Source organism: Pteropus vampyrus, unplaced genomic scaffold, assembly GCF_000151845.1.
Source record: "Pteropus vampyrus isolate Shadow unplaced genomic scaffold, Pvam_2.0 Scaffold154, whole genome shotgun sequence".
Classification (NCBI taxonomy): Eukaryota; Metazoa; Chordata; class Mammalia; order Chiroptera; family Pteropodidae; genus Pteropus; species Pteropus vampyrus.
This window is the reverse complement of record NW_011888935.1, coordinates 1,095,191-1,107,065: the sequence shown is the minus strand read 5'-3', so window position 1 is coordinate 1,107,065 and position 11,875 is coordinate 1,095,191. Positions and strand designations below refer to the sequence as shown.

The 11,875-nt window shown below is 39.6% G+C and overlaps 1 protein-coding gene across 5 annotated transcripts in view; it reads right to left on the bottom strand.

The window, feature by feature from the left end:
• The window catches only part of DGKH (diacylglycerol kinase eta), a 173,262-nt gene that overhangs the window by 3,400 nt on the left and 157,987 nt on the right, over positions 1-11,875 (bottom strand). For 4 of the 5 annotated variants that reach the window (XM_011369749.2, XM_023536372.1, XM_023536370.1 and 1 more), the window contains 5 exons: positions 10,601-10,706; positions 9,463-9,555; positions 6,746-6,865; positions 6,305-6,413; positions 4,693-4,823 (listed from right to left, as the gene is read on the bottom strand). In XM_011369749.2, the coding sequence (XP_011368051.2) occupies positions 4,693-4,823; positions 6,305-6,413; positions 6,746-6,865; positions 9,463-9,555; positions 10,601-10,706 (559 nt within the window). The remainder of the gene's footprint in view (positions 1-4,692; positions 4,824-6,304; positions 6,414-6,745; positions 6,866-9,462; positions 9,556-10,600; positions 10,707-11,875) is intronic. The other variant, XM_011369748.2, reaches the window with a different exon arrangement.

The following is an 11,875-nucleotide window of genomic DNA, read 5'->3' as shown; positions in this document are numbered from 1 at the left end:
AACTATACATTTCCTTGATAAAATATTAAACTTAAAAGTGATGCCTAATCCTAAAGGAAGATACCAGCCCCACTACCTAAATGTGGAATGTAAATGCATTTGGGGTTGCATTTAGAGTCTTGATTTCAGAGGAATATTTAAATATTCTTTATACTTTGTCATGTGTATGTGTAAAAAACTCCTTAAAACACAGGTGTCTGTGGGTTGATGCTGTTCCTCAAACACTTTTGGCTCCTGTCAGAATTCTTGTTTCTTAAAGAACTATCTTCCTATGAAGATCCAAGAATTCTGTAGTTAACTTTCAGAAATTCATGCTGACTGCAGACTGAGCGGCACAGCAGGCACTCAGCAAATCAATACTTGTTGCTGGAGCAAATGAGACCCACCCAAGATGACCGAAATATTCACTATCTGAAGCACTAAAAGCAGAGATGGAGGCCTCCAAACCCGATAGCTTCTTTAAGTGTAACGTGCACAATGTGTGAAGTCAAATAACTTAACTTTACAAAGCAGAGTTTTTAAAATGTTTGAAAATTAGTAAAATGATGACTTCCAAAGCAGCCTAGAAAATAGGACTATAAGGTACCACAAGATTATTTTTCTGACAAGATAAAAATGCCAAATATCCCTCAGACTAAGAGATGCTTTCCTTTTAAACTTTTAAATGAAGTAGATCAAACTGTTTTAAGTCCACACACACACACACACACACACACACACACACCTGCATGTTCACACTTTCTCCCACATACTTTATGGGCAATTTGAGTTCTAAAGCAGCATTGCTACCGACGATTCTGAATTCTTCTGAAAACTACTCTTTCCGCAGCGAGGACTCTCTTCAAGACTGAGATAGTTTCGGGGTAAAATTTTTATAATATTCAGCTGACCCTGAAAAGCATTTTCTCACATGATACCAGGACAACCACAATTAGTCTCAGGCAAACGTACGTTTCCTGTGTGTGAGCTAAAGTAACAAAAATCAAGGCCAAAGCCTAGAAGGTACGATGCCAGCTGCCTGCTACCTAAATTAGAAATGTAGATCCATTTATAGTTGTATAAGATTCTTTGATTTGAATGGAATATTTTATATTCTTTATAGTTTGCGATAACTTAGTTCCCTGATTAAGAAATATATTTAATACTAAATATTTTATGTTAGGCCATAGGTACATTGTATTCTCAAGAACAAAGACTTCTTTGGGAGAGACAGATTCGACTCAAAATTACTGCTGTGATGTAATGAGATGAATGTTTTCAGCAGTTGCACTAACTTCTTAGCTGTATTTTCTTTAGCTTGAGTTCAATACTTGGATCTCTTCTAGGAACTGAGCTGTGATAAAATTGTACCCTGATGTTTGTTATGTTTATTTTTTTCATATTCTTTACTTTTGGCTTTCCCTTTCTTTGGATAAATAGGCTTAATTTTGCAGAAGCAGGCTTTGTAGATATTCAGTTATCCTTCTGGCCACTCATACACAACTTGACAAGTGGGAAAAAAAAAAACCCCACCTAAAACCAACTAAACAAAAACTACTGTGTCATTACCATTTTCTTTGATGCCCCTCACTTCTTCCTACTCCTTTCCAGGAGGGAAAATAATGCAATCAGTTTATTTGTCTGTTAAAGCACATTAGAAATAGTCTCCCTTTCCCACCTGTAGACTGTCAAATGCCATCTCCAGTTGTTTTAGTGATACAGAAGTAACACCTGAGCCAAGCTCTGAGCAGGACTCAGCCAGCCGACAGGTAGGGGGAGAAGCATATCTAAGCGGGTACCCTCCTACGGTGAGACAGAGTTTAGTATTTTTAGGCAAACGAAATAAGGCGGGGGGCAGATGAAGCATGGCCCAGCAAGAAGCCAGGGGGTTCACACCAGGCTGAGTAAACAGCAGAACCTGTCAACCTCGCCAAGATCGAGGCTTTATTCTAACAGAAACAGGAAGCCACAGAGAGGTTTTAGGCAGGAAACTGATGGGCCTGACGTTAAATGGCCCCTCTGGTTGCCGTGTGGTTAATGAGCCGGAGCAAGAGCAGCAGCGCAAGGCCAGTTGTGGGGGCTGGGAACCTGGCGCAGGCGAGAGGTCAGGGCAGCGTGGGGCAGAGAAACGGACGCGGACTGCCGTCCGCCTGACTTGGGGGTGGGCTTCGTGGGTTTGGGGAGGATAAGGAAGAGGGAGATGCTACGTATGCACCTGGGTTTCTCTGGCTCGAGCACCTGGAGAGGGAGGGGGCGATTTACTAAGACTAGAGCACGGGAGGAGGGGCAGAACGGGGAGGGGGGCAGGCCACGTGCGCTGTGAAGGTTAGCGGGGTTCAAAGCGGTAGTCGACAGACGGCCCGGGATGGGAGCGCGGCAGAGGGCATGCAGTCGGCAGCCACGTGATGGCCGCGTGGAGAGAAAGAGCAATTAGGGGATCATTTTATAAAAGATATAAAGGTCTAACCAATGTGTCGTATACTTGAAACTAAAGAAAGTGTGGCTGTGAACCCATTAAAATGGACATCCCTGTGTGACAGCCAAATATCAAGTAGAGTTGGTGAAATAATCGGAAAGTTCACAAATGAGGTCAGGGCTGGAAATACAAACTGTGAACCTCTCATACGAGATATTCACGGACAGTATTCGAGGCAAAGGCACGGATAAGATCACCGAGGGGGCAGGGACCCTCCCATTCAGAGACTTCATTCTGAAGGGTCTGCCCTCTCCGACACCACAACCACAGAGACCAAGGTGGGGCTCGTCCCCAGCTGCCCCTGTTTGGTTTTACAGGAGGTTCTTTCTGTAAAGTCATTTTTTCTTTCCCCATTCCTTCACGCCCTGTTTTAGAACCAAAATAGTTCAAGAGGACTGTCAATGCAAATTTCTAAAAGTTTTACAGGAAAAAAAATGTAGTTTGCATTAAAAATAAAAACAACACAGAATCGAAAGTCTCACGAAAAGCTAAAGAGAAAGTTTACTAAAATAATTCTTAACCATCTCCTTTTTACTCTTATTCTTTTTTCTAGCCAGCTCCTATTACTCTTACTTTGACTTATTACCTGTATGATATAATAAGTCCTGTAAATATTTGCTTCGCTCACTGTATTTGTATTTTACATATGTTTGTGTATGTGATACACACACACAGTCTTTTCCTAGAATGTACGCTTATTCGTGGCAAATGAAATGCAAGCTTCTGGAGGGCAGATACCTTGTAGGAAAGCTGGCATAACACAATAATCGGTAGCTATTTAATAAATATTGCTGCCTGCTGAGGGCAGCAGGAGCTATACAATTATGTTGGATATAATAATGATACCCTACATTAATATTTTTTTATGCATTCACTTCAAGTTTTGAAGTCAACCTTTACTTTATGCACTCTAATGCTATCTTTTGCTGTGTTCCAGATTTTGGCCTCTCAACTAAGGCAATTAATTAATCTATGATTTCGATCCCGTCTGATCTCGGAAGCTAAGCAGGGTCGGGCCTGGTTACTACTTGGATGGGAGACCACCTAAGAAGACCAGGTGCTGTGGGCATAAAAAATAAAAAATAAGGGATTTAAGCTGACAAGGTCCTTGCAATCTGCGAGGTCAACCAAGGGCTGCCTCACCTAAAAAAAAAAAAAAAAAAAATCTATGATTTCATTATTATTCTGGCTAAAAATAGTGACGTTCACTTCTGATGTGCTAAAACTGTATGACCCGGCATTACAAACATGTAAAATTATATTACCTGGTATCTGCGCAAAGATCTACCCTAGCACATTTGTAGATAAAGGCATGACAGTTCATGAATTTGTTAGGAACTTACTATATTACAATTCTATGCATTTCAGAGCTTGGTCTCCAGAAAAGGGATCATCCAACAAATGTTGAAGGCTTTGTCGGTTGTTTATTAAGCCATCTTGGAATTTTAAAACTGGCAGCATGTGGTATAAGAAAATATCACGACACAACCCCACTCCTATCCCTGGGGCTGGCTTTGGCCATTTCTGCTGCTGAGCCTCCAAAGAATGAGAGAGAAGGGCTGCAGACCATGAATGAATGATTCTCCTTCTCTGTTGTGAGTGACGAACAAGCTCTGAGCCGCTTTCTAGCAAAATCGAGGCAAAACTTTTACTTTATTTATTAAAGAAAATATTTTTGGGGAGAATAATACGATTTTAACAGTAAGTCATGGAAAGGAAATTTGAATTTACTGATCTAGTTATCTTGTGACATCTGAAAAGTCGATTTAGAAACGCAACGAAATCACAGGATTATAAGTCTCTCATCTAGTCCCACAAATTAACAAGGCTTTGTTATTGGTATTTTGAATTACCTTCTAGTACATTTTTAAAGTCATTTTCAGCAACAATTATCACCTTTCATGCTGATCCAATAGAATAAGCCCATTTGGAAACATGATTTATTTAAAAATATCAGCGTACAAGAATAGCCATACCAATGGATGCAGAGAAAAATTACTAAAGTCATGTAAGCTTTAGCTATACTAGTAGGAGAATGATTTTGAGAGGAAAATATTGCTGATATTCTTGTTTAAAAAGCATACAAGGAATCTGGACCACAGGACAATGCATATTAGATTACTGCACGTTTGCATAACATAAGCCAAGCTGTAAGCACATAACAGAGGAGGCGCAGGAGAAAGGATTCTGTTATGCAAGAAAAATTTCAAGAGCAGAAGGTAGCACAAAAGAAATACCTTAAGATCTCGCCTCTCCAGATGCAAAAGTTCAGCCCCTCTGATGTCATGACGGATGAAGGTTTCCTTGTACTCTCCCAAATTGAGCAGATCCAGCCAAGCGGCAACTTCCTCTGTGCCCCATTTCTGAACTACCAAAGTTAAGAGCAAAACCCCCTTAATTTCTACATGCTCAATGCATTACAAAGCAAAGGTTGGCCAGAGAAGATGCAAAACAGAGTATAGCGGCAGTGCTAGCAAAGGGCAAGGTTAAAAGTGCCATTTCAACAAAACTACAACTCCATTTTTTCTCATGCACGTTACAGACTATCAATCAACACAAGGATGTGATTACACAAAGCCATGCACGGCAGTACACCTGTGTCCTTAGCTTTAGCTCAACTTCCTCCTTTAAGCCACCCAAACTACACAATGTGCACAAAAAAAGTTATTTCTCACGATTAGGATCAGTAGTACAAGGTCTAAAAAAAGTTCTGATGATTTCCTTAAGACCATATATGAAACTACATTTTAATTAGCTACCAATGCTAATTCAAATTTGAAATCTGACATGGGGTGCTCAGTTTTACAAACACCTGCTTCAGGTCTTGCTGACTTCAAGCATTGCCTTTACTGATCCTATGACTATTGATAGTTATAAAAATAATGGATCGTTAAATCGATTTAACGTCATCTAAAAACTGTCAACACTACTCAGATTAGTTGGACTGTTGTTTTTCGGTATGTATCATCATTCTTTTATATATTTGATTCAACACCGATTAGCTTAATAAAGCCTACTTATCTGCCATATTTGGTTTTAAAATGCCCTTCAACAGCTGCTTTGCAATAGCTGACTTTTGATTGCCAAAAATCAGGGGATATATCACTTTTAAAATGAGAACACTAACTCAGAAGACTGACAAGTCGATTTGATTGTGAAGGGCACCTACCATCATAGACACAGAACTCGAAAGTGCTTCAGCACGCGTACAGCATGAAACTGAATCTCTAGGGAAAAGTGGGAAGGGAACCAGAAAGACAACTTCGAAGAGCGAGTTTAATCTTTCTCATTATACTGAGAATGCAAATGTCACAATGGACTGTCATTACCGAGGGCTGAAATGGTGTAGTGAGTCCTTAAAACAGGAGAAAGAGGATATATAACTTTAGGTGGAAAATATATTTAGTAAGCTAAAGGAATATATGAAAGTTTCTATGTTCTACTTATCAAAATGATCTAGATTTTGAACTACGATGAAGAAAAACAAGTTACACGCTGATGCCTCGAACTGATGTTGAGCAAGATAAAGACCCATCAAAATAGATGCACTGACATTCACCAAACGTGTAATAGAAGCACGTCAGCGACCACCTCGTTTTACTTTTCAAACTACAGATTCTTACTGATATTTGCACATATTTAAGGTGTGGCATCATTTTTACTACGGTAAAATGGGCATTCCATAAACCCATCATTTTGACCGCTTTACAGTGGCATTTAGTAGACTCAAGCGCTACGTGACGATCGCCTGGATCTAGTTCCAGGACGTTTTCGTCGCCTTGGCGACGTCGCTCTAGTGAGTTATTTTCCCGTACTGTTCCGCCGTCCCTGCCAGCGCGGGCCACCTACCAGGCTGTGGGCTCGTCTTCTGCTTGGGGACCTTTTCCTTTTTAAACTTCGGCACTATACGAAACACCGTGCTCCTGCTGTTCCTCTTGGCGCAGTCCACGGGAGGTTCCTGTTGGCAGCGAGAAGAGGGTTTTCTCAGGAGCGAGAAGGAAAAGCTGCTCTAACGTTAGCGACGACACAGGAATAGGCTACAAACGCAAAGCATCGTGGATGTGATAGCTTCTTGAAAAAAATTCCCAATGCCTCTGAGAGTGTGCCGATTCGCGGAAGGGACCTTGGTCCCCATAAAGGCCCTTTCTTGCTTGCTTGTTCGAGAACAGCACAAATAAGAGTAGCATTCAGGATTTGTTTTCCCCTGGATAGCTCTGTTACAAAAGATGAGTTTGAATTCTATTGTCTTAAAGTCTTTGTTTATAAAGAAACAGGCCGAGTCTTACGTACCTCGTCCTCGTTTGGGTGTAAGATGTAATAAAGCCACGGGATCTCTCTTAACTTCTGTAACTCCATCTCCACGGAATGTAAGGCACTGGACACCCGCTCCTCGTGCGGCGATTCCAAATGCTATTCACCAGCAGATTAAAAGACAAAGCAAAGCGACACTCAGTGCTGGGCTCCTAGAGAACACATTATTTTATTTTGACAATGAGCATCCTCATTTCTTATTAGGCTAGACTATGTTGTTGTTATTGTTGTAGTTGTTTTTAATATAAAGGGATATAAAAAAGAAAAATTATCTTATATTGAGTTCGTTGGAAAAAAAAGTCCGGATAGATTTATCCTTACTTCCCACAGATGATGTAAGTAGCTAGTGTGACTTCTGCACTAGTGAGTAATCTCATTATTCTACTTCTTTGTGGCAAAAATCCTTCTGATTTACATATCAGGTGAACGAAAAATAGTATCTTCAAAATTGATCAAAAGTAACTCATATATTAAGAACTACTTGGCACAAAAATCTCATGAAAAATTAAAATAATGAGTTGAAGAGAAAAAAAGCTCCATGAATCTCAGAAAAATCGGGGGTGAAAAGTAGTATAAATTAGGGCAAAGCAAAAAGTGAAATGGCTTGTAATCTGGAAGAGAGTTTGGGAACTTTAAAGAGACTTTATCTGGTCACCTATTTATCCACCCATTTGAAGCAGTCATTAAAAAGCACTTACGAATTCAATAAGCGAATAAAGATACAAGAAACGCCGTTGTGCGCAGAACTAGAAGGAAGATGACTGAATTCTAGTCCTGGCCTTTTACTAACTAGGAGCCCAGGGACAGTTCATTGACACAGGAGTCTTACTTTCCTCCTCAATAAACAGTAGAATTTATTAGGGTATTTCTAGGGTCTCTTCCAGCTAATCAATACTTTAATAAATTATGATTGTAGAGTGCTACATATAGGTTCACGGAATTTTATAATGAAAGTTAAGAGAGAATGTTACTGTTCTTTACTACAGACGTTATATTTTTTTCCCTTATTACTTAAGGTATCTACCATTTTTAGTAGTTAATAAAAATATGGAGATTCTCCACCCAGTCATATGAAATTTACCACTTTCTTTTTAGTCTATATTTCTTATAAAATTGATGAAATGGTTACTGCATATTAATTCTAGAATCAAAACAAAGAGCAAGCCTGCTCTCAAATATGATGGACTCTTTATTGTAATACCGATATTGTCAAAGGTTTTGATAAAATTTACTGGTCTACATTTTAAACCAAATATCCATTTTTGACAATGACAGAATAATTACAAGTGTGTGTGTGTGGGGGAGGTTCTTCTATATTAACATAATTGATAAATATTAAGCAAATAACACTCAATGGATACTTTCGGCGCAGAAAATTAAATAGAGTGAGTGATGCTTCTAGTTCTTGTCAATTGGAAATTGTCTTAAATATACTTCAAATAACACAAAGAACCCATGTTCTCCGTCCAAAAAGTGGGACCAAAGTCACAGCTCAGTGATTTCCTATAGGGCTAATTTTAGAAGAGCAGTGAGAAGATTCTGGTTAACAAAAGAGGTACCGACAATTGCCAAAAGATGGTTCCATGGGTTTAATCGAAAGATATAACTGACGTTTCTTCCGATAGTTTTTTGTCATTGCCATAGCAGAGGCAGCCAGCCACCTCTTTCCTTAAGGAAGTTGCATTTCTGTTTCCTCTGGAATTGCGTGAGGGCAGTGGACTTTGGGTAGCCCTTTAGCTTCTCTTTTCAGAGTAAAGGATGCTCTGAGGGCGGCACTCTCCTGGACCCCAATCAGATCCCGACCACAGTCACTTATTAGCTGGGTAGGCTAACTACCCAACTTTGCCCACTGTGGGAGATATCAGGACCTTTACTGTCACTTTTACTTAAGTGTCTCTTTTCCAAAGCAAGAGATAAGATTACATTCAAGAGAAATTTTTTAAAGATCGTCACCTATCAATTAATCGGAATTGTTACAAGTTAGAAAAAATAGATGATGCATTAGGGAGGCTTTGTATAGTTACAACAGCATGTGTGACTAACTCACAATCGAACGCTAGGTGGCGGAAAGACCCCACATGCTAGAACGTTTGAAAACAGTGAGGGAATGAAGGCTGGCAGGGCCAGGGCTCCGGGCAAACCAGTCAGGACATCTGCAATCTTCTAGCACTTATGCTTGAGATCCAGGGACTGTGGTCAGATGCAGACTTGACCTAAACTTCATTTCCAGCACCAATCTGAGTTCATCTAGGGATGTGGCTAGTTCTTGAAATTTGGTTCTTAAACACTGAGTCTAGAAAGTGTCGTCTTTTAAGCAAATCTAGAAAACCATACCAATCATATTTTAATATTAATTTTGAAAACAAACCATGATTACTTTTCTGCAATAATGAGTTACTGGTACCCAAGGGCTGTCTAGCACACTTTATAAAGCTCGATCGAGTCTCTTGAAGCTGACTGGGGAGAGCAGGTTTATATAAAACACGCTGGCACCTTGAGGGGGAATCTCTGGTTAGCCTGAACCGTAGCTCCCAGGTTTAGCCACATCTTTTCTTGAAGGCAAAAGCTAGGTAAAAAGGAAGCGCTAAGGATGGAGACCTTCTCTAAGGAGAAGAACCTGACAGGTGCACACACCCTAAGGTAAGACCCATACATTTATCATCACGCTTCTGTGATCCATCATTTCTTTTCCTTACCAGAGGAACCCTGCCAACTAGTAAAGATTCTGTTTCATTATATAGCGCCTTCACATTGATGGCTATTTCCATGGCAGTGTCTCTCGTAAGACTCTAGGAAAAAAGATCAAAGACAAGTAGTTCTGTATGAAACTGGGATTCGATCATCAGCAAATACTTTAAATTTTATTCTTCTAACTTCAATTTACATCACAAACATACTTTAAAATCTACCAAAGTTCTATTATAATGGTGCAATTTCACAGCCATATTTATTAGCATAATTACTCTTCTAATTCTTCCATCGCGGAACTGAAAGAATGCCCGGACTGCAGGGAGCACACTAAGGACCATGTCTCCTACGGACAAACACGTATGTGCTCGCAACAACGCATACGTGTTCTTGTAAAAAAAAAAAAACTTAAGCCAAAGGAAATTATGTTCTGCGAGGGGCATTATCTGGTCATAATTAGTCCCATCCGAGACTCTCAGCAGTTCCAACCAGACTGCTTTTCAGACTTTAACCCTGAAGACCAGCACTTATTTGTATAGTAATTTAAGTAACTTAAATTGAATAATTAAAAGAATAAAATAATGCTATCTGTTTTGTCTGCACTATAGCCTTTTATCATGTATCACATTTTAAAAGTTATATTCTATCTATTCTATTAACTTCTACATAAAAAATGTTACAAAAGTTCTAAAGTTTTAAGTTCTACATTCAAGTTATCAAAGTTACCAATTTAATAAAACGAAATGAAGTAAAAATAATTTCAGTGCACGACTTCAAAAATGAACGGACATCTTTAATAAAATGCATGATATCTAGATTTGCTCTTTATCAAGGTGCGGGGGCGGGGAGGTGGTACAACAAGGAATAAGGATTTAGTTAAAGGGAGAAGGAGTAGAAGGAAGATGGCAAGGTGACAAGTGACTGAAAGTGAGATAGAGAAAAAGAAGAGAATTTAAGAGCAGAGATAGAAAAATAGCAGGAAGAGGAAAATAAAAGAAAAATTGGGCCACGAATTTACCATAAGCTTCTGGCAGAGACTCATGCAAACAACATCATGTTTTTTCAAGGGCATGGCACATTATAGCATCAAAACACATGTGTAACACTAAGGACCTGTGGGATGAGAATTCACCAGTGGCTCCTCACCTCTGGGAACCGGGGGTTGGCTTTATTCAGTGCGTGGGAGCAGGCGTTCACGGCGTGGGCCAGTTCCTGCTCCAAAAGACAGTGGATTGTAGCTGCATCGCAAATCCTGAAAGCAAAAATGAAACAAATGAACAAACACTTTTTTGAACATTGCTGATTTTTCTGAAGCGTAGAAGTGGTAGAATAAAACAAGTAAAAAAAAAAGGTCATTAAGGGAAATTAAAAAAAAAATGACTGCTCAATTGTGAATGGCACAGGGTAGATTTACAAAATTCAAACCCCACTGCAACAAAAAATACTAAACCCCAAATCTTTATATAAAAAGTTGGGCTTTGAATCAGAGACAAACATATTGAGGTGCTATTTAGAAAAAAACAAAATATAGTCACACTTCGTTTTTCAGTATCATTGGAAAGTGAGAGGGGTCCCCAATGTAGACAGTGGCAACTTATCTTTTATTCACTGAAACTTCAACCGGGACAAATACGACAGATTACGGGAAGGACATTGCCATGTTTATCATCTATATGCCAAGTGCTTTAAATACATTATCTAACTTAATATTCGCAACGTAAAAAGTAGCTGTGATGGATATCCTCTGCGTATAGATGAAGACACTGAGGCTCAGAGAGATTTGGTAGGTACACAAAGCTGAGAAGTGACAGAGCCAGGATTTGAACCTATGTCTATTCAACTCCAGAGCCTGCTGTGCCTCAGTCCTCTGGAACCAAAATCTCCAAGGATAGTCCTAGAAAGACAAACTCTGGAGGGCAGGAAGGCCAAGGAAGAGAATGGAGGAAAAGTTCCGCCGATGAGAGAGAATGCAGACCACTCAATCCCTTAGTGTTTCTCGCATCTTCCAGGAAAATGATCTTCCATCTAGAAAGGGGAGAATATAAAAAAAGAGAAGCCCTGTACTGCTGAATCAAGAGCAAAAGAAAGAGTATAATTCTTAAGGATCATACAATTGGTGTCCAAGGCCTAAAGGGACATGCAAATGTCACCTCGGCATTACTACTAACCTTGAGAATCAGGAAGGTTATTTATCAGAATAGAGACGGTTAAATGTTATTCTAATTTTCAAAGAAAGAGAAAGAGGTCAATTAACTTCAGATCAACATTTCCAACTGCCAGCTGAATCTCCTCCTAGATATTTCTAACATAACGAATAACTCCAACATGGAATGCACCGTTTTCTCTCTCAAACTCTGCTCCTCTTCCTGAAAACGATGACCTCATCAAACGCACCACAATCCACCCAGCCATTCACTAGAA